This window comes from Artemia franciscana, chromosome 3 (assembly GCF_032884065.1).
Source record: "Artemia franciscana chromosome 3, ASM3288406v1, whole genome shotgun sequence".
Classification (NCBI taxonomy): Eukaryota; Metazoa; Arthropoda; class Branchiopoda; order Anostraca; family Artemiidae; genus Artemia; species Artemia franciscana.
Window position 1 is genome coordinate 26,056,251 of NC_088865.1, and position 23,781 is coordinate 26,080,031.

Here is a 23,781-nt window from a genome sequence, read left to right on the forward strand (position 1 = left end):
CGACATTAAAACTTAAAACGAACAGAAATTACTCCGTTTATGAGGGAATATGAGGGAGAAGGGTTCCCTTCTCAAAGCCCTGCTCTCTACGCTAAAGTTTTTTGCTGTTTAATAAAGTAGAATTAAGAGAAAGAGTCAAACTTTAGCGTCTAGAGTGGGGCGTTGAGAAGGGAGCAGCCCCTTTCATACACGGAGTAATTTCTGTTCGTTTTAAGTTTTAATGTCGCTCCTTACTTTCAGTTAAAAAACTAGTTTTTTTTATTTAATTGCCTAAAGGGCTTGAGTGCGCGAAATAGGTTTAGATGCTTGATCAGCTCGGACGTACAAGAGAATATATGCCCTGAGTAAATGGGGTTTCAACCCTTAGCAAAATTTTTCTAAAAGGGTGTAAGTGCACTTTTTAGGGCACTTGATATCTACCATATGATATATAGCAATCGCAAATTCAGTTGGTCTGTCTGTCCTGGTTGTGCTACTTTACGCAGTCCCAGGTAAGTTAGGACGACTAAAACTGGCAGGCATATCAGGAACCAGACCAGATTAAATTAGAAATTGTCGTTTCCCCGATTCGACCATCTCGGGAGGGGGGGGAGTCGGGGGACGGTGAATAGGAAAAAATAGAAAAAATAAGGTATTTTTAACTTATGAACGGTGATCGGATCTTAATGAAATTTGATATTTAGAAGGATCTTGTGCTTTAGAGCTCTTATTTTAAATCCTGACCGGATCTGGTGACATTTGGGGGAGTTATGGGGGGCCTAAAATATCGGAAAACGTTTAGAGTGGATGGATCGGGACGAAATTTGGTGGGAAAGATAATCAGAAGTCCTAGATACGTGATTGACATAACCGGAACAGATCCGCTCTATTTGAGGGAGCTGGGGAGGCGGAGGTTAATTCTAAAAATAGAAAAAATGAGGTATTTTTAACTTACGAAGGAGTTACCGGATCTTAATGAAATTTCATATTTAGAAGGACCTCGTAACTCAGATCTCGTATTTTAAATCCCGACCGGATGCAGATTCATTGGGGGGGGGGAGTTGAGAGGAACCGGAAGTCTTGGAAAACACTTAAAGCGGAGAGATCAGGATGAAACTTGGTGGGAAGAATAGAAACAAGTCTAAGATACGTGATTGAAATAACCGGAACGGATCTGCTCTGGGGAGTTGGGGGGGGGGGAGAGGTTAATTCTGAAAAAATAGAAAAAATGAGGTATTTTTAACTTACGAAGGAATGATCGGATCTTAATGAACTTTCATATTTAGAAGGACCTCGTAACACAGATCTTTTATTTTAAATCTCGACGTATCCAGCGTAATCGGGGTCGGGGTTTGGGGAGGGGGACCGGAAATCTTGGAAAATACTTAAAGTGGAGAGATTAGGATGAGACTTGGTGGGAAGAATAAAAACATGTCCAAGATACATGATTGACATAACCGGACCGGATCCTCTCTCTTTGGTGGAGTTGGGGGGGGGGTCATTCGAAAAAATTAGAAAAAATGAGGTATTTGTAACTTACGAACCGGTTATCAGATCTTAATGAAATTTGATATTTAGAAGGATCTTGTGCTTTAGATCTCTTATGTTAAATCCTGACTAGATCTGGGGACATTGGGGGGAGCTGGTAGGGGAAACCGGAATTTTTGGAAAACGTGGAAATTGAGGTATCTTTATCCTACGAATGGATGATCGGTACTTAATAAAACTTGATATATAGAAGTATCTTATGTCTCTTATGCTCCATTTTCAATTCGAATTGGATTTGGAGACATAGGGGGTTGGAGGAGGGAAAACAGAAATCTTGGAAAACGCTTAGAGTAGAAAGATTGGGATGAAACTTGATGGGAAGGTAAGCATCAGTTATAGATACGTGATTGACATAATTGGAAAGGATCTGTTCTCTTTGGAGGAGCTGGGGGGTGTTGATTTGGAAAAATTAAAAAAAAATGAGGCATTTTTAACTTAAGAACGGGTGACCGGATCTTAATGAATTTTGATATTCAGAAGAAACTCATGTCTCAGAGCTCTTATTTCAAATCCCGACCAGATCTGTTGACATTGGGGGGAGTTGGAAGGGGAAACCGGAAATCTTGGAAAACGCTTAGAGTGGAGAACTCGCGATGAAACTTGGTGGGTAGAATAAGCAAATGTCATAGATACGTGATTGACGTAACCGTACTGGATCCACTTGCTTCAGAAATTTAATAAGTGACCCTATGAGTATCCTCAATGAAATTGGAGATGAGGCCTTGGACTTAGACATGACAGTAAACTCCTCTAAGTCAATGATAATGCCGATTTGTTTCCTCAAGTCCTCGCCCTGTTTTCTTAATCCTATCTCTCATCAAATATCTGTGTCGTCATTTAAACTACTTGGTGTCACAGTGTCTTCAAATCTAAAGCAGGATATTCCCTTCTCAACGCCCCGCTCTTTACGCTAAAGTTTTTTTACTGTTCAATAAAGTAGAATTGAGAGAAAGAGTCAAACTTTAGCGTGTAGAGCGGGGCGTTGATAAGGGAGCTGCCCCTTTCATACACGGAGTAATTTCTGTTCGTTTTAAGTTTTAATGTCGCTCTTTACTTTCAGTTAAAAAAAACTAGTTTTTTTTTATTTAATTGCCTAAAGGGCTTGAGTGCGCGAAATAGGTTTTGATGCTTGATCAGCTCGAACCTTCAAGAGAATATATGCCCTGAGTAAATGGGGTTTCAACCCTTAGCATAATTTTTCTAAAAGGGTGTAAGTGCTCTTTTTAGGGCACTTGGTATCTACAATGTGACATCTAGCAATCGCAATTTGTTTTGGTCTGTCTGTCCTGGTTTTGCTACTTTAGGCAGTCCCAGGTAAGTTAGGACGATGAAAACTGGCAGGCGTATCAGGAACCAGACCAGATTAAATTAGAAAAAATTAATATTTCCCGATTTGACCATCTGGGGGGGGGAGTTGGGGGACGGTTAAATCGGAAAAAATAGAAAAAATAAGGTATTATTAACTTATGAACGGTGATCGGATCTTAATGAAATTGGATATTTAGAAGGATCTTGTGCTTTAGAGCTCTTATTTTAAATCCTGACCGGATCTGGTGACATTTGGGGGAGTTGGGGGGGCCTAAAATCTCGGAAAACGCTTAGAGTCGAGGGATCGGGATGAAACTTGGTGGGAAAGATAAGCAGAAGTCCTAGATACGTGATTGACATAACCGGAACAGATCCGCTCCATTTGAGGGAGTTGGGGAGGGGGAGGTTAATTCTGAAAAATTAGAAAAAAATGAGGTATTTTTAACTTACGAAGGAGTGACAGGATCTTAATGAAATTTCATATTTAGAAGGACTCGTAACTCAGATCTCTTATTTTAATTCCCGACCGGATCCAGACTAATTGGGGGGGGGGGGTTGAGGAGAACCAGAAATCTTGGAAAACACTTAAAGCGGAGATATCAGGATGAAACTTGGTGGGAAGAATAAAAACAAGTCTAAGATACGTGATTGACATAACCGGAACGGATCTGCTCTATTTGGGGGAGTTGGGGGGAGAGGTTAATTCTGAAAAATTAGAAAAAATGAGGTATTTTCAACTTATGAAGGAGTGATCGGATCTTAATGAAATTTCATATTTAGAAAGACCTCGTAACACAGATCTTTTATTTTAAATCTCGACGTATCCAGCGTAATTGGGGCTGGGGGTTTGGGAGGGGGACCGGAAATCTTGAAAAATGCTTAAAGTGGAGAGATTAGGATGAGACTTGGTGGGAAGGATAAAAACTTGTCCAAGATATATTACTGACATAACCGGACCGGATCTGCTCTCTTTGGTGGAGTTGGGGGGGGGGGGGAGTTATTCGGAAAATTAGAAAAAATGAGGTATTTGTAACTTACGAACCGGTGATCAGATCTTAATGAAATTTGATATTTAGAAAGATCTTGTGCTTTAGATCTCTTATGTTAAATCCTGACCAGATCTGGGGACATTGGGGGGAGTTAGTAGGTGAAACTGGAATTCTTGGAATACGTGGAAATTGAGGTATCTTTATCCTACGAATGGATGATCGGATCTTAATAAAACTTGATATATAGAAGTATCTTATGTCTCAGATGCTCCATTTTCAATTCGAATTGGGTCCGGGGACATAGGTGGTTGGAGGGGGGAAAACAGAAATCTTGGAAAACGCTTAGCGTAGAAAGATCGGGATGAAACTTGATGGGAAGGTAAGCACCATTTATAGATACGTGATTGACATAATTGGAACGGATCTGTTCTCTTTGGAGGAGCGGGGGGGGGTGTTGATTTGGAAAAATTATAAAAATTGAGGCATTTTTAACTTAAGAACGAATGACCGAATCTTAATGAATTTTGATATTTAGAAGGAACTCATGTCTCAGAACTCTTATTTCAAATCCCGACCAGATCTGTTGACATTGGGGGGAGTTGGAAGGGGAAACCGGAAATCTTGGAAAACGCTTAGAGTGGAGAACTCGGGATGAAACTTGGTGGGTAGAATAAGCAAATGTCGTAGATACGTGATTGACGTAAACGTACTGGATCCACTTGCTTCAGAAATTTAATAGGCGACCCTATGAGTATCCTCAATGAAATTGGAGATGAGGCCTTGGACTTAGACATGACAGTAAACTCCTCTAAGTCAATGATAATGCCGATTTGTTTCCTCAAGTCCTCGCCCTGTTTTCTTAATTTTATCTCTCATCAAATTTCTGTGTCGCCATTTAAACTACTTGGTGTCACAATGTCTTCAAATCTAGAGCAGGATATCCGCGTTAAAGACATCATCCATAGAGCTAATGTGTCTATCGCCCTCCTTAAGCTCCTAAATAAATTTAGCGTTCCCCTTCCCACTCCTTAAAGATTTACACGTCTTTTGTCCGCCCGAATCTCGAATATATTTGTCCAGTTTGGCACCCTGGTATTTCTCGGAAAAAATCGCAAGATATTCAATCAATCCAAAAAGAGCCTTGCGAATAATTTACTAAGAAGGCAAGGTGCCATACTTTCTTCTCCTAAAAAACGCTAGTTCTCATCTTTCTGAGAGACGACTTAGGTGTGTTGATAAATCCTGTGATCTTTGCTCTGATGCTTCCCTGTTAATTATGGAGTACCTCACGGCTCTGTTCTAAGGCCTATATTATTTTTTTAGGAATGATCTGCCTCAAGCTTGGCCTCTCTGTACTGTTATTCAAATAACTTATTAGTTCTTAGTAAAAGAAAATGCCATTATATGCTGTTTTCACGAACTGGATCAGTCGTTTTGGATGTATTTTCTATTTTTTTCAAATGGTCTTGAAGTATAACGGGCTGCTCAGTTTAAATACCTTGTTGTTATTCTGGACGAAAATTTGTCGTTTCGTAAGCATGTAAGAACACTGTCTTTGAAAGTTTCTCGAAATACTAATATGATGTCACGCCTTTGCCATTTCCTCCCCCCCCCGAGCACAAAAAACTCTAAAAACATTTATTATTCCTTCATTCATTCATATTTTCTATATTGTATTTCTGTATGGACTTTTACCTTTTCTTCTGTTTTCAAATCTCTTAAAATATTTCAAAATGAGTCAATGAGAATAGTTTTTAATATTGATTGTTTTTCATCAGTTAAACTTCTTTACGGAACTTGTGGGATTTTTTCTTTGACCAGCTATGTTTAATTTTTTTTCTAATATTTGCCGTGATTATTTGTACAATGTTTTGCCTTTGAATTTTTCTGGGTTTTTCCCAAGTAATTCCCATTACCATGACTACCCGACAACTCATAGATCTGATTTTCCGTGTGAAATTCGTCCAACGTCGAGAGCATATTTCAGCATCAATTATACTGGGCCAAAAGTCTGGAACGCAATTCCAGTTAGCGTCTGGGAGCATTCTGATAAACGTTTGTTTCAGAAGTTGCTGAAAAATTATATGAAAGTCAATCTTAAGGGCAATAGTTCAAATATTATTTAGTCATTTAGTGTTTATAAGTGTTTTTGTTTGACAAATTAGTAAAAGGCTGCTTTAATTTTAGTATTGTTTAATTAGCAGTGCTTAAGTATGTCACTAGCTATTTGTAGCGTTTTTTTAAGACTATGGATATTTGTATTTAAATGAAAATTTCCTAATTCTAATAAAAATTCAATAGATCAAAGCCAACAAGAGTATATTAATATGTAAAACAAAGTCCAAAGAAAATAAGAAGTATCAAATTAACTAATTAGCCGTTATAAAGGCAAGTACAATAGAAGATAGTTGAAGTTGTTGAAGCTGTTGTTGAAGTGGAATTTTATTTTCCTAATAGCCTACTGGAATTCTGTCTACATCGTATTTCTTTTGCAATTTTTCTCTGCACGAAGGAAGGATATGGCAATTAAACTCAGACCATATGCACAACCAATTGCCGTCAATAAATTGACTCAAGCATCATTTGCCGTCTAGGTACCTGTTTGACCCTTGAGTCAAGCGTTCACTATGATTGATAGAAAGTTTGAATGACTCAATCGTTTTAACCAAAAGCAATGTGTTAGATTAGCTTTGGTCGAGATTTAAGGGTCAATTGACGGTTGATTGAAGCACATGTCAATCGATTGACGGAAACTTTTGATCAAAATGATTGACCGTATAGGGCCTCCTTTAGTTGAAAATTATTTTAAGTTTTTTGCTTAATTGTTTGATTTCTGTATATAAGTATTTTTTCTTCTAGCTTTGATCAATGTCCCAGCAACAGTGAGGATGACAAGTCATAGTTCTCTTCATATGGTCTTCTTTAGTGTTCTTGCATCTGTTTGTCTAGCAACCTTTCCTAATGATGACTGTAATATTCGTGGCTGTTTTATTGAAGAAACTATGTCAGACTTGTCCACCTATTCTAGTGAATTAACCTCAGAGAAGTAAGTAGCAAGTAAGGTAGTTCGATAGCATCAGTAAGGTAGCATGGAAGCACGTTGAAGGATTGAAAAAAAAAGCCTGACAACAATCAATTGTCAGTATCTACTCAGTAAAGAGTGATGGGTTTCCTATGAATTACCATTAATTTTTTCCTCTTTTCATAATTAATTTTGCCTCTTTTCATAGAAGTGCGGCTACAGGAATTTAAGAGGTGGCTTCATTGTTTGGACATTGAGTTCCTGTACCTTATTTTAGTACCAAAAGTAACAAGGCAACAACTAGTTCCCCTACTATGCCCTTTTTGCCCCGAGGTACCCCCGAACGCCCCTGTCATTGGATCAATATTTTGGGACAGCTACTTTACTCAAAATACTTGAAAGCATCCAACTAGTGTGCCTCTAGGCGCGACATGACCCTAGCTAGACTCAAAAGCAAGGCCTCTAATTTATATTCAACCGACCCTTCAGCAATAAATTTTAGAAGAAAAATGGGCATGTTGTACCTAGTCGAAACTAAAATCTCCAAAGGACTTTAAACATGTATGGTCTGATGTGATTTTTCACCTGTGGCCTCCAAACCTCCATTCTGCCAAGTGTCCCTGGTTGCCTCTGTGTAGCCCCAATAGTATTGTATCAGATTTGCCAGATAAGTGTCTTACTCAAAATGGTTAATGTGTCTCATTTTTATGCCTCCAGAGACAGAATAACCTCCGTAACCGGACGGACATGTCCCCTGAATTGTGCAAATTGCCCATTATTTGCAGATAAGTTTTAGTCGAAAAAACACGTATCTTACAACTTATTAGAACAGGAATTATACAAGGATGTTTGACCTAGGAATATTGACACCCTTCATGGGCTTTTTACCGTAGGTGGTGAACAAAAACAGTTTATTCTAAATGTTTCCGTTATTTAAGGGCTTGACCTGGCGAAGAAACTTTGTCTCAGGTAGCTGTATTTTTAAAAGAGTACAAAATGCATAATAAAAATGGTAATATCCTATCGTCTTTTAGCTTTCAGAACAGGAAACTAACAGTTTAGATAAAAAGAAATTACTGACCTTGTAATATTGTGTTCAGCCTTCACCAAAAAGAGTAGCACGTACTTGAAATATTTTTAATTTGCTTACCAGAAAGTGCTTCGAGACTTCTAACATTTTCGTTTAGGCCAGACAAAAGGGACTTACTGGACTCGATTTCAAATATTTTAAATCAGGTCAAACCAAAAGGTGTTACCAGACTTGGAATAATACTGACGATCATGAAACCTGCAATGGGCTTCCTGACCCAAACCCAAAGATGTTTCTGGGATTAAAATCATTCTGACAATTGGAATTTATTGCCTAGTGATCTGAGGCTTATCGATTGATTAACATGGACCAATGGGACAAACAATATTTGCCTAAAGGGCTTGAGTGCGTGAAATAGGTTTTGATGCTTGATCAGCTCGAACGTTCAAGAGAATGTATGCCCTGACTAAATGGGGTTTCAACCCTTAGCAAAATTTTTCTGAAATGGTGTAAGTGCTCTTTTTATGGCACTTGGTATCTCCCATGTGACATATAGCGATCGCGAATTCTGTCGGTCTCTCTGTCCTGGTTTTGCTGCTTTAGGCAGTCCCAGGTAAGCTAGGACGATGAAAATTGGCAGGTATATCAGGAACTAGACCAGATTAAGTTAGAAATTGTCGTTTTGTCGATTTGACCATTGGGGGGGGGGGGGTCGGGGGACGGTTAAATTGGAAAAAATAAAAAAGTGAGGTATTTTTAACTTACGAACGGTGATCGGATCTTAATAAAATTCGATATTCAGAAGGATTTTGTGCTTTAGAGCTCTTATTTTAAATCCTGACCGGATCTGGTGACATTTGGGGGAGTTGGGGGGGACCTAAAATCTCGGAAAACGCTTAGAGCGGAGGGATCAGGATGAAACTTAGTGGAAAAGATAAGCATAAGTCCTAGATACCTGATTTACACAACCGGAACAGATCCCCTCTATGTAGGGGAGTAGGGGGGGGGGGGTTAATTCTGAAAAATTGGAAAAAAATTAGGTATTTTTAACTTACAAAGGAGTTACCGGATCTTAATGAAATTTCATATTTAGAATGAAATTCCATATTTAAAAGGACCTCGTAACACAGATCTCTTATTTTAAATCCCGACCGGATCCAGATTCATTGGGGGGGGGAGGGTTTAGAGGAACCGGAAATCTTGGGAAACACCTAAAGTGGAGAGATCAGGATGAAACTTGGTGGGAAGAATAAAAACAAGTTTAAGATACGTGATTGACATAACCGAATAGATCTGCTCTATTTGGTGGAGTTGGGGGGGGGGGGGTAATTCTGAAAAATTAGAAACAAGGAGGTATTTTTAACTTACGAAGGAGTGATCGGATCTTAATGAAATTTCATATTTAGAAGTACCTAGTAACATATATCTTTTTATTTAAAATCCCGACGTATCCAGCGTCATTGGGTAGGGGGGAGTTGGGGAGGGGGACTGGAGATCTTGGAAAACACTCAAAGCGGAGAGATTAGGATGAGACTTGGTGGGAAGTATAAAAACATGTCCAAGATACATGACTGACATAACCGGACCGGATCCGCTCTCTTTGGTGGAGTTGGGGGGGGGGGAGTAATTCGAAAAAAATTAGAAAAAATGAGGTATTTGTAACTTACGAACTGGTGATCAGACCTTAATGAAATTTGATGTTTAAAAGTATCTTGTGCTTTAGAGCTCTTATTTTAAATCCTGAGCAGATCTGGAGACATTGGGGGGAGTTGGTAGGGAAACCGGAATTCTTGGAAAACATGGAAATTGAGGTATCTTTATCTTACGAATGGGTGATCGGATCTTAATAAAACTTGATATATAAAAGGATCTTATGTCTCAGATGCTCCATTTTCAATTCGAATCGGATCCGGGGACATAAGGGGCTGGATGGGGGAAAGCAAAAATCTTAGAAAACGCTTAGAGTAGAGAGATCGGAATGAAACTTGATGGGAAGAGTAAGCACCAGTTTAGATACGGGATTGACATAATTGGAACCGATCTGTTTCTTTGTATGAGCTAGGGGGTGTTGATTTGGAAAAATTAAAAAAAAATTAGGCATTTTTAACTTCAGAACGGGTAACCGGATCTTAATGAATTTTGATATTTAGAAGGAACTCATGTCTCAGAGCTCTTATTTCAAATCCTGACTAGATCTGCTGACATCGGGGAGTTGGAGGGGGAAACTGGAAATCTTGAAAAACGCTTAGAGTGGAGAAATCGGGATGAAATTTGGTGGGTAGAATAAGCAAATGTCGCAGATACGTGATTGACGTAACCGTACCGGATTCACTCTTTGGGGGAGTTAGGGGGTTGGGCTCGGTGCTTTGGCGAGTTTGGTGCTTATGGACGTGGTAGGACGATGAAAATTGGTAGGCGTGTCAGGGAGCTGCACAAATTGACTTGATAAAGTCGTTTTCCCCGATTAGACCACCTGGGGGGCTGAAGGGAGAGGAAAAATTAGAAAAAATGAGGTATTTATAACTTACGAGGGGTGATCGGATCTTAATAAATTTTGACAGTTAGAAGGACTCGTGACTCAGAGCTCTTATTTTAAATCCTGACCAGCATTAAGCCTCTGACTTTCCTTTTAAATAAATCTATTGATTCTTAGAATTTGGCTAGAGCTCATACCATATGAGTTCTTTGCTCTTGGCTCGTCCGGCTTCGTTACAAGTGCCATATGAGCTCTTAGCTCTTGTTCTATTTATTTTTTATTTGTATCCTGTTAGCTTGAAATGTGGGACTTAAGTAGAAGTAATTTTATGACAGTGGTTTTAGAGCTTCAAGTACGTTTTGATATCTGATTTTTCAAGCTTGCAGAGCATGTGTCAGGTGCCTTTAGGGCTTATATACTAAACAACTTTTAAAAAACAACATAGACACATTGCAGCTATTTTTTCCCTCTGGTTTGAAGCTTACAGGGTACGTACCTTGGACTAAAAGCACCTCGAAGCACAGGGAATTGTCTGTGTCAAAAGGTTCACATTCATGAAACAGGCCGAACATTCTAGTAATGGCCCTTTTTTGCAAACCAAAGCTAGCCATCTGAATACTGTCGAAAGCATAAGATTATCTGGTTCACATGCTACATTGCTTGAAAGTCATAAAAAATGGGACTTGACAGAAAGGATTTGTGAAAATTCCACCCTGGGAATTTGGTTGGAATTCCTTTCTAACCCATTCTCGGCCTAAAACTGATTTAAATTCAAGCTGCAAAAATTTGATGACTCCGTGTAAAAACGATTTTAGGCTTCCAACCCACTCTGAGCTTCTAACCAAGAAGTTCAAGTGGTGGAATTTTGGTGTTGTGGTTTGAATGTGATATAAGACCTGCCACAATGCAAAAAACAGCTCTACAAAATGCAAAACTGAATTGATTGGCATCTTGAAGTCAGGCATGTCGCACCTTGTTTGAACTAGAATCATGCAAGGTTTTTATTTTATATCATTGGAGGACCGGAATGTGTTCCAACACCCCCCCCCCCCTACTGTTAAATTTTTGCTAAAAGGTAGGTATTTTGCACATTATTCCAATTGGAATCGTATACCTTTCATCTTTATTATTGAAGGTGTGAATTGTACCAGTGGAACTTTAAAGACCACCTCCCACCATCAACCTTCCAGCAGAAAGGTAGGCAGTTTTTTTTACTCTTCAAACTAATGGGACTAGTATTTTGGGCCAATGAGTCATGAGAATGATGATTTACCGAGGCCAGCCTACCTTCTTCGAGCGAACGTGTTTAAGCTTTCTTAGAACTTATGGGACAAGGAGAAACAGGAAGCAGATTTTTCTGAGGCACGTACCATTTCCAAGCCTTCCCCTACCCTAGTCAATAGGAAAGTTTTGAGACTAGCTTGAAATTTTATGGACACACTGTTACAGTCATGCTGACATCTGTCAAGAAAGTTTTTGACCACTGGCGGGTTTTGGTCGAGTCGCTTGCAGGCTTCGAAGTGGCAGAGTCTGGGATTTCCCACACCCTGAAACCTCTTTTTTAAGTCAGTTAAAAAAAATTTCTAGTTTTAACTTCAGTCCACCATGCTATGTTCTACTAGCCGTTGGCATGGCAGACCCAATGCCTCGCATATTAGCCCAAAACCGTCCCTTGATAGCCTGTGTGCATCCTTAAGATTGAATCTGCTTAGAATTGCGATGTCTGATCAGGTTCATCAAGAGGGTTCGTGGCTCCTACCCTCCTATGGAATGCCAACACTGTTTATTCTTTGACAGCGAAAATAATTTCAGTTTAATCTTAACGTATGATTTTTTGTTTTGTTTAAGTTAGTATAGAGAATTTAATTGGTGACTTAATAATTAATTATTCGCGCAAGATACCTTCGGCAAAAATAATTTTCATTGCGAAGTTACTTGAAAGATTGTGTTCTAAGAAAGTATTAAGAAATGAATGTTATTTTTTCCTAAGACTTAGACTTTGTATGAAGACAACAATAGATGACTCTTTTTAGGGATGACCTATACTTGCGTTAATTTGAACCGATCAACAATTACAACTAAAGGCACATGAAAAGATCCTTCTGATAAAATTATGGATTAAGCTATGTTTTTATCTGAGGTTGTCCAGAATGGCATAAGGCAGTTTTTCAGCGGTTCAGTCCCATAGAAGACTAAGGGCTACCCAGATTTTCAGTACGTATTATTGATGCCTCCTTATTTATCCACCCGCAATTGATGCTTCGTATTATTAAAGATTTATTGCAAAAAATTATGGCTGATAGAAAATTTTAGCTGAAAACTCAAAATTTTCATTAAGATAAGTTTTGTAACCCAACGCTTTATTATTTTAGCAGAAAAGACAAAAAAATGGCAAACATTCCTATAATTAACACATATGTCAATATATGTACATAGTTAACACATATGTAAAGCTATTTGTAATCTAGAGTCTGGGTTTGCATGACGTCCGTTCGAGCTGAATTACTGTACGCTTGCGAGTCTTGGTTGCTGAAAGTAGAAGAGGCGGGAACTTTGGGTGCGTTTGACCACCATTGCCTTTGTCATGTACTATGAATCAAAAGGTGGTCTAGAAGTCCCAATAGCGAAGTTAGACGCCGTTACGGCCAGTCTTAAGAGTTATCTGTCGTCATCAAAAGAAGGTGCCTCAAGCTCCTTGGCTGCATCTTGCGTCCCTACAAAGGTACGACATGTCGAGATATCATTATCTGCGAGCCAGCGTGCTCCTGGAGGCAATAGTTGGGAGGACAGAAGAAGAATTTTTGGTAAAAGCTGAAAGAGGGAGGTAAAACCTAAAACCATGGGGAGGATAACGGAGACATGGTTGGAGATGGAGAGGGACTGAAGATTGCCGGGGAAACCGCAGCTGACAAATCAAAGTGATCCTTGGAAGTCATTTCAAGATCTATTGGTGCCGGGCAGCACAGTTTGTTAGTCTGGTTCTCACCAAGTAAGTGATTAAGTATGGAAAGCTATTCTGATTTAGAAAGAACGAAAAAAAAAAAGTATCATCCTCCCAAAATATATACGAAAAAATGTCAAGAGTGGCATTGAAATTTAAAATGAGTAGGAAAATGTCATATATTAAGTGAAACTTAAAACAAACAAAAACGACTATGAAATAATAAGTGAATAAAATATATTTTTTAACAGTTTGGTTTTTTCATTATGACATTGAAAATTTAGAAACAGCTCAAACTTCTGACCTAGAGAAAAAATCTGCTTGTTTTAGGTTTAAACCTAAATTTTGCTCTATATGGGTTTAAAAATCGCTCTTTACTTTTGTTTGGAAACTTGTTTTTGGATAATAGGTTTCAGACTTTGAGAGCGTCACCAACAATCTTTACTTTATTGTGTTCATTTTAGAAAGTCCTTGTTAATCGTTAGTACACTAGATGGAACAATATCAGCTGTTGATGGAAGTGACGGGACTCTCATTTGGAGCCAGAAAACTGAACCTGGGGAACTTTTGTCTTCGAGCATTTCGAACATTCAGGTAATTTTTATTATCCCATAGGCCCCATATTCAGGCTTTGTAGAAACAAAGGTTAGATAGGTAAAAAGGTATGCGTTTATATCAACCAAAAAAAATTTACTAAAATCGTAGTACAGTCAATGTTACGCTACTCAATTTAGGGACCTAAAATGTCCCTGTTAAGCAGCAAAACAACAACATATAAATGATAACTTATTCATTCAAGATCAAAGAAATACGCAGAAAAAAAAAGACGAAAAACTATGCAGTCTCTAAATAGCCATCTCTCATCTTGAAAAAAAAGAAAAAAAGAGGAATAAATTTTAAGCACCATAATTTACTAATTAAAAAAAACTTGTTATTCTTCCTTTAAATAGCATAAGGTTTTCAGACCACCTAACACTCTCTGGGATTGAGTTCCAAATATCAACACCTACATGTTTAACCATAAATCCAGATCGCGTTGTGTCCCTAATGTCACTAGTCATCTTTTCAGAGTTCCTAGTAGAATAATTGTGATAATTTGAATTAGATAAAAACTTCTAAAATAGTTAGGAGACAGTCCATTTAAAACCTGGTATACAAAAATTAAAATCTGCTGAGACCTAGTACAATCAATATTCAAAATATCTAAATCTCTAAAATAATCTTTAGTACTACCACACGCAAGATGAGGCTAGAACCACACGCAAGAAGGGAGATTAGAAATTAATTTCTACTACTCCCCTCCCTCAGACCTCCTTCTATATTAATCTGAAGGCTCATGCGGTTAGAATTAAGGCATAAAAATAAACATTTTTAAGGTATCAGGAACACCTAATTATGCCCCACCTAAACAATGGCTCAGGGACCCTCCTTGATAATAGCTTATGCCTAATTACACAATGTTATGTATAACTCTATCAAACATAAAGTGAACCAACTTAGTTAAATGGCCCTTTAAAATAAATGTCTTTATTGTCCACTTTTTTCTATGGACTACGTGACTCTTTAGGAACGAATGCGCCATCGTAGGGCATTATTGTCTCTGAATCTGGGAAGTTCAATATATAGTTTTTCGATAGTTTCTTGTCGGTTGACTATCATTATTTTCAAGTTTCGTGTCACAAAACGGCAGGAAATACCACTTTGCTGTGGCACGATCTTTTTGGCTAGGCTACTCTGAAAGGGCACTAGAGAACTTTGATATGTGTTTTAATGAGCACTCCCCGATTTTCCAGGACTATTAATTCGATGTGGTAACCTCAGAAAGAAAATAAAACATACGCATCTGCGATCCTCTTTCTTGAAAAAAAAATGCAAAATTCTGCATTTTTGTAGATAGGAGCTTAATAATACCTCTACAAAGATTCCTTGGTATACCGATTTGCCGATTTGAACGATTCAATTGTCATCAAGATTAAATGCCCTTTTGGGAGTATTTTAGCTCTTTCTCGAAAATCATCAAGATATTCTCTGGCTCGTAGTTTTTGATGGGTAACTTCAAGCTTGATGAACTCCATATATTTGGAATCATAGGCTGCGCAATAGTGCTGCCTAAGTAAAGTGCGATCGGGGCACAACCTTTCTTTCGTATAATATTTCTACCAAAGCTTCCTTTTTCTTATAGTTTTGATTACTATTAGCCCATATAACTCATTACATCCATAAATCGTTACAACAAACTGGATTTTATTGCTCCAATCATCAAGTGTTAAATATCCGTTTTTTTAATATTAAAGTGAGAGTTTGCTTTTGCTATGGGCTTTTTCGACCCTACTTCAAAATAAAAGGCTATTTAAAGTTAAATCAAGTAAGTAAAAAAAAATGTTATTGGGCTAGTAGTAACTTCTCTTTAGGCTTTCCTGACTCTTAAATAATGAAACAGGAGGAAGCACCAGCTCAAAAGGGTCGAAGAATATTTGTCTTGATTTTTATTTGGAAAACCAAAAATATTTTTTTCCAGCCAATCAATCATTTCCTCTTAAATTGTTTTGCTTTAAACTTGTAATTGTTTTTGTAACCTCCTTGTAATCATTGTTGTAACAAGCTGATATCTTAGCCTTTGTAATTGTGTAAAATTCAACCATTGGACCAGGTAGTGAAGATACGGTGATAAACTTCACTTTAAGTTTTCCTGACACTAATTGGTGAAACAGGATGAAGTACCAGCCCAAAAGAGTCGAAGAACTATTTTTTTTATTTTCATTTGGAAAACCAAGAATGTTTTTATCAAGCCAATCAATCATTTTCTCTTAAATTGTTTTACCTTCAACTTGTAATTGTTTTTTTGTAACCTCCTTGTAATCATTGTTGTAACAACCTGATATCTTAGCGTTTTTTACTTGTGTAAAAATTCAACCATTGGAAAAAATAGTAATAAAATACTAGTGATTTCTTTTTACAGGTTGTGACTGTGTGAGGCGAAACTAGCTCGGGTGCTTCTGATTCTCCCCCCCCCCCCAAAAAAAAATGTAAAAGTGTACTTAGTGTGATTCGCTTCTTAAGGGCTCTGTATTGACTGTGCCTTTACTTCTACTTCAAACTTTCCAAAGTTTTTAATCTGTCCTCACTAGGGATAAATATATTAATTGTAACTTTTCCACTTCGTTCTATGTGCTTTGCTAGATTTATTAAATTACTTTAAGAAGTCTTCCAAAGAAGATTGAGAAAAGATTTGAAGTCTGAACGATTGAAAATAGTGTTATTTAGTAGACAAACTTAATATAAACAGAAATTAATGTTATCGAATTAGTTAAAAAAAAATTCAAGCAGAAGTTAAAATGAATAAGGACTAAACATTCATTGCCTATGCAACTTTAACTGCTGCGTCAACGATTGGTCAGCTACACAAAAAAAATAATTGCTGCTGGACAAGGAATCCTGTTTTATTTCTTGGTTATCGCTTATAACCACAAGTTAAATTCCTTGAAACTTTTAAGATATCCCGAGAAAAAGTATTCATTCAATTCACCTGAAAGGAAGTTTGAAAACTAGACCTAAAATACACTTTTGGGGCTCAGGAACCCCCTTCCTCGTCAAGGAATCCCTTGGGCCGTGGATCTTTACTGCCCAAGAGGCTATAATGGGTAGCTTCCTGTAGCCATGATCTCTTTTGATATTGAAAAGCCGTAGTAAATCTTTAAATGTTCATTCGAATGAACCCTCTTATTTTAAATAAGAGGCTATTTATCTTATTCGCATTAGATAATGAAAACCGGAAAGAAAAAGAATTGTTGGACAACAGAAACTATGGTAAAGTTTACATAAGCCTCAACGGCTATACCTTCCTCAATTGGGGGAGATTACCATATGAGATGCGAATACACTGCAGAGCACTAGCAACCAGAGACGAGCATGTAGTCGAAAGTATATCAGAAAAAGTAATCCCAAGCCATTTCAACTTTGAGACACACTCGAGTAGCATTATACCCACATGTAAAAGAGGAGCAGGGTTAGAAACATTAAAGCACAAAAACTTGTATTTACAGAAAGTCCAATCATACTCAGAGCATTATATCAGAACATTTAGATTCTTTGTGAGGCCTGACCTAGTATGAATTACTAGCAGTGCACCATCAGCATAGGCAATGTGACTAACAACAGCATTTTCTAAAAACACACTAAGAGACAGCATTCGTAACCATTCCGCAAGCACAGCATTAAAAATATATGGATAAAGCACACCACCTTGCCTGACTCCCTTCTTTACTGAGATGGGCTCAGATATATCAGACATCCATTTTAACTGAACCAACGAATTGAAATACCAATATTGAAGAACTTTACGAAGGAAGAATTGACTCCTGATCTATCTAAACAATGAAGCGCGTGCGAATGTACAATGTTGTCAAAAGTGCCCGAAATATCAACCGATCAAAAATAAAGTGGCCTTTTTTTTGCATTTTTGCGGAAACTAGCAACTGACCAAATATATGATGGGCTTGAGAACAACCAAAACCAGCTCTGAACCCAACTTCATAATCAGGAAAATTACATTTAGTCAAAATAATACGGCATATTCGAATAGCTTGCTCATGAAACAAGACACTGTAATTGGTTGATAACTGGAAAACTGATCTGTGTTCTTTCCCTTTTTCAAAACTGAGGTTACGATTCCCAAAAGAAAACTATCTGGAACTAATGACTGGGCTAAACACATCTGGAATAGGAGCTGAACGTGTGTTAACAATAATAGACACTTAATTGCGAAGTGATTGTAACGCAGACCATCATATCGGGACCACTTGATTTCCTAACCCTCTTTAAAGCCCGATAGATATAACCACCAGATATTGACAATATATGGGCTTGCTGAAGAACTTGAGGAATAGTATTATGCCATAAGGAAGAAAATTTGGACTGGACAGAGTGATTAAATGTAGAAAAAACACGAGTAAAATGTCAACAGGATCACCGATTTTGATAGTCGAAATGGTAACAGGCACACACTTGCTGCTATTAATTACACTGGACCAAGGCTTCCGATCCGAGGGACCATCCAAAATATTCAGGTAGGCTTGACGCGAAGAAGATCTAAACTGACGTTTCGATTTTTGGTTAATTTTAAATACATCACCAGGCTTGCGCCGATCTCAAGCAATCCAAAGGCGAATCCAAAACGTCGCGCATTGTTTAGCTTTTTTCACTTCTGGGCACATATTCCACGACGGTTTTCTGGTACCAAATCTAACTCGTTCAACAGGAACTGAAGCTGAAGCAGCTGACTTCAAACAATGCACTAGCTGGTGATAGTAAAAGTTAAATCAACCTTAGCTGTCGGCGACCCTACTGAGGTCTGTAAAAGGTGATAAGACACTTTCAGGCTTGACAACAACGAGCAAAAAACATACTAATAAACTTCAGAATTAACTGGTTTCCAGTTTGGCTTATCGAACCATTTATTATAGTTAGAAGAACGGTCATAAGCCAGTAGAGCAGGCGACTCAATTTCACAAGTTAAAGGCAAGTGATCATCCTCGATTTTATTATCCAGAACAATGACAGGAGGAATCATGAATGATACGTTTGAAACTATAATATGATCAAGGTTTGATCTAGCACCATCACGTTTATGAATGTAGGTAAACTGTTTGTCTTTAGTTACTAACTGATAGCCACTAGGCAAAGCATCAAAAAACAGGTCACTTCTTTCAAATAGGGACAGATGATTGGCACTAATATCACCAGCCACAATACAATTTAATTCCTGATTTGTCACTCTTAGCAGGAGCGTCTTGAGTCGCTGGCAAGAACCCGCGAAGGAAGCTAGGTAAGAAATGTTCTTAAAATTGCATTACATATAGATATTGATGAGGACCATATTACCGCACTTTATTGCCAGTAAATTATGATCAGAAGAAATAAGCTCAGGCTCCTGAGTGAGATGAACTAAAGTTACAAGGCCCCCAGAGGGTCGACCGTGATTTTTTTCTAGCTTCACGTACTTACGTGTGGTAGGTTGGTGACCGTTTCAGAGTATTTGTATTGGCTGTAGTTAGAAAATTTTCCTGTACACTGAGAATCTGAGACTATAGGAAACGTTATTTTCCTCGCAGTCGGCGCAATTCGGGCTTTCAGTGGAAGGATTATCACGTGTGTTACAATGTCCAGCGACGCACCTTGAAAATTTTTGATTAGTCGTTGGGAGTGGGCAATTACCGACAGTCTAGTTCGGCGATTGACAACGATAATATCTAGAAGGTAATTTCTGGAAAGTTTAATTTTTAAAAAGCTCGTATCCCAAACACAAACCGGCGTTTATAGCTTTATTTAAGGCAGCATCGTCAAGAAATTCAAGGCGGAAGGATCTGGACCTTCCAATTTCAGTTGCGTCAACAAGACTAATCATACTAATAAGCTCTGATTTTAGCACACCAGAAGGATATCACTCACAAAACCTAGCACTTTTTGATTAAAGACCCGAGTGCACATCTTAAGCTGACTAGTTGCAGCGGTGGCGAGAGAGACGGTTGAGGCTTTATCACGGGTACGAAACTACCAATCTTTTTTGACAGGATCAGATCTCACACTTACGATACCATCATGACCATCGAGGGTGTGAAGGGTCTCTGTGCTCAATAGGATCTCTGAGGTCAGTAGGTGGGTTTTTTAGAATAACTGCATAGGACGGTTTCGAAGAGACAGAACACTCTTGCATTAACGACAAAGGACGACCAATTGTTTCAGCCAGGAGAGTTCTCACACATCAGACAAACAGGAGTTTATACGGCAACTCAACGCACAAAATGCATCGGCAGGAATAAGTGGTACTTCACTAGGATGGCGGATAGCAAAGACTGGCAGGCCAACATCATCAACATTGAACTTTGTGATAATATCGATGATATCAGAGACACTGTTAATAAGTGCATCTGCACCCACTCTCTTAAGCTGAAGTTCTCCAGGATAGCAAAACTGGAAGATTGGCCTCCTCGCTTCAGAAACCCGGGTGAGCATAAAAAATTGAGACATGTGTTTCTTCATGATAACTGGAAAAAATAATGAAGAGATGTTACAGCACCTTAATTAAACGAGCAAGAATGTCCAACAATAATATAATCCGTTATTTCATTTTTCGTGAGAAGTCAATAATCACTGAAAGTCACTGAATTTATTGGTAAACATAGGACAGGATACGAAATGATAAATTAGTTCACTTGAAAAATTCACTGGCTTAATAATGTTCATAAGATATTCGATTTTAGACGTGTTCTCTCTGAAATCCGAAATAAGACTGAATAAAGCCATAAATAGTGGGTTTGGGATTCTCATGCATGTTGAATTTCGCTGCAAATCCATCAAGATCGCAATCCTTTTTCGGAAGAGTTCAGTTCAGTTTTATGTAACTATACACATTTTAATGCGCCAATAGCTTTATGAGTAACTTTAAAATAAACACACTTTATATTATTTAGAATGAGGGTAAATGGTAGATTCTGTTGTTGCATATACTTTAATCATAATTTTGTCTTTTTTGGAGTTCTGGTTTTTGTTAACAGGGATCGCTCTACACTTACTGTTTGATCCAGGACTCTCATAAATATGAGAGAGGCTACTGTTCCCTCCTACAACCTCAATTTTCACATTGAAGTTTCATGTTCATATACTAATTTTTCGAGAACGATAAACATCCGTGGCAATTCCCCCATTTAAACATTTATGAAGAGAGAGGGGGATGTATGAAATATCATAAACGAATTATAGGATAATAATTTCCGCGGCATTCATGGTGAGTTTTTCGAATTTTTTTTATAGATGTCTTCCATGGAAGGTGGGAGGCGGCCAAGAAGGCAGTGATCCATGGGAAACAAGAAGATGTTAAAATGGGTATAAATGAGAATAAGAAATATCTCACTTAAATTTCATTAAAACATTGCTCGTGGTGGGACCTATCCCCTTCCCGAGAGATTTCCCGGCAGCGCTCATTTCTTGGGCGTAATTTCTCACTCTTCTGAGGTGATATATTCCTTTTTTTAATGGGGCAAATTTCTTAGGCTCGCCGCTTATGAAGAAATTTACACTTAATGAATTTTACGGATTTTTCAATTACCATAAACCCATTCTTTTCTTGTATATACTATTACCATAACTGTTTTTTTTTTAGTCTTGGTTACTATTAGCACGAGTCGTTCCCTACTTCAGTTTGTTACCACAAACTGTTTGATAATGGCACTAATGGTGAAAATAGATCTTCTACACTTCATTTTCTGTTTACGTATTGAATCAATATCAGAGACTTTCTAATTGGTTTACTGTTCTGTTAACCCGTACAAACCGCAAAAAATATATAAACCTTTTTATTTTTTATTTATTATTTAAAAAATAACCACTTTTATTTTTTTATTTTTACCTTTTATGTTTTAGCTCATTAGCAAAGATAAGACAAGGCGCCTAATTCCTTCATTAGAAGGAGATTTATACGTCTTTGATGGTGAGACAATTGAACCTATTCCTGTATCTGCAGATAGTTTATTAGAAGCTCCATCATTCTTAAGTGATGACATAGTTATCAGTGGTGAGTGTTTGCTCAAAAATTTATTTGTAAAAACTAGCACTGTAGTAGAAGTTGAAAAATTAATTCTAAGCTAACTGCATAATAGGAATACTTAACAATGACGTTGTCACTGCTATTTAATTTTTTTTAGAAGCATAGATGATTGAGGCCTAAATATAACTTTTAAAACGATCAATGTTAAGTTTTGAATAAATCTTTTTAGTTAGTCGAAGCAATATAATGAATTTTCAAATGACAATCGATTTCTGTACGTTTGATGAAAAACATTTTTAAAAAGAAGAAAGCATTAATGAAAATTTTCTGCATGTCAGGCCAATGGAACTGTATTTTAACTTTGCATATATATATATATATATATATATATATATATATATATATATATATATATATATATATATATATATATATATATATATATATATATATATATATATATATATATATATATATATATATATATATATTTAACTTCTATATATGGATTCTCATTGTTGATTGTTTTCTAACTGCAGTCAATTTATGACAATTTGCTGTCTTTACATAGGTGTCTTGAAAAGAACTTGCTGTCTTGAAAAGAAAAGAGAGGTCTTTTCAAAGATATTTGATTATTATTAAAGCAAATCTTATTTCTAACAATGATACGTTCTAAGATTCAAACTTTTGGTTTTCTTTTTTAAGATTTTGAATTGTTGTAATCCCTTGTTAAAATATATACAAATATATTTGCAATTACCAGCCGCCAGGCCCCGGCACTTAGCAAGCGGCAGGCTTCCATATATGAATTCTCATTGTTGTTGTCTTCTAACCGCACACAATTTGCTGTCTTTTCATACTGTTCTTTTCAAAGATATTTGATCATTAAAGCAAATTCGATTTCTAACAATGATTTTTACTAAGCTTGAAACTTTTGGTTTTCGTGCTTAAGGTTTTTGAATTGTTGTAATCTCTGGTTAAAATATACACAAATATTTTTGCAATCGCCATTTTTTTTCCTCTTTACGCATTTTAATGTCTTTTCAAACTTTTGTCTATTCAAAGATATTTGAATATTACCGCAAGTCCGATTTCTAACAACGATTTCTACTAAGCTTCAAACTTTTTTTTTTAAGGTTTTTGAATTGTTGTAACCCCTTATCAAAATATACTCAAACATTTTTGCAATTACGGTTTTTTGCTCTTTAAGCAATTTTATATAAACTTAATATTTTTAATATACATGAAAATCTTCTACCTAGTAGCTTGCACGAACTCTTAATAGCTCACATTTGACGTGGAATCTGACTTTCACTTGCATCTTTTGTTACAAATAAGATACGCTTCAACAGTGGTCTTTTTAGTTTTCAATTTTGGTTCGTTTTACGAAATATGTACTACGTTTTTCCACTTGGAACCGGAGTCCTTATCTTTTAAGAAAATTTAACGTTAATTTAAGAAAATTTAAGTTTAAAATTTAAAAATTGAAGAAAATTGTTCAAGTTATTATCATCGTCGATAAACAAGTTTTTGTGTATAATTCCTGAGTATTGAAACTCACCCATCTTTGAACATCGGTACCCGGCAATTTGTTGAAGTTGGGATGTATTTTGAGGTTTTAAGTCTTCGTCTTTAATATGCTTTCCTTTATCATTGCTCCGTCTTTTTGTCTTTTGTCTGGTGAGTTTTAAAATAAGTAAATAAATGAAACGAAGAAAAAATGCCACCTACGCAACCTGTATAATGTATGTAAATTAACTGCTGAATATTCACAAAACAAATATTTACGCAACAGCCAACGTGTAGTGTTGGCTGTTGGCCATTATATTGGGTGAAGCAAAGAAATGACTTGAAATTCTTGGTTGTACTCTGAGAAAGAGCTAAAAGAAAACCCTTGAAGTGGATGAGGTACAGGAGAAGTATCTGCTAGAGTGGTGGCCTATACT

General features: G+C 37.1%; 1 protein-coding gene across 2 annotated transcripts in view; it reads left to right on the forward strand.

Annotated features, from left to right (window-relative positions):
* The window catches only part of LOC136025082 (eukaryotic translation initiation factor 2-alpha kinase-like), a 100,412-nt gene that overhangs the window by 23,835 nt on the left and 52,796 nt on the right, over positions 1–23,781 (forward strand). For both annotated transcript variants that reach the window (XM_065700799.1, XM_065700800.1), the window contains exons 2-4: positions 6,684–6,870; positions 13,758–13,887; positions 21,712–21,862. In XM_065700799.1, coding sequence (XP_065556871.1) covers positions 6,713–6,870; positions 13,758–13,887; positions 21,712–21,862 — 439 coding nt within the window. In that variant the 5' untranslated portion in view covers positions 6,684–6,712. The remainder of the gene's footprint in view (positions 1–6,683; positions 6,871–13,757; positions 13,888–21,711; positions 21,863–23,781) is intronic.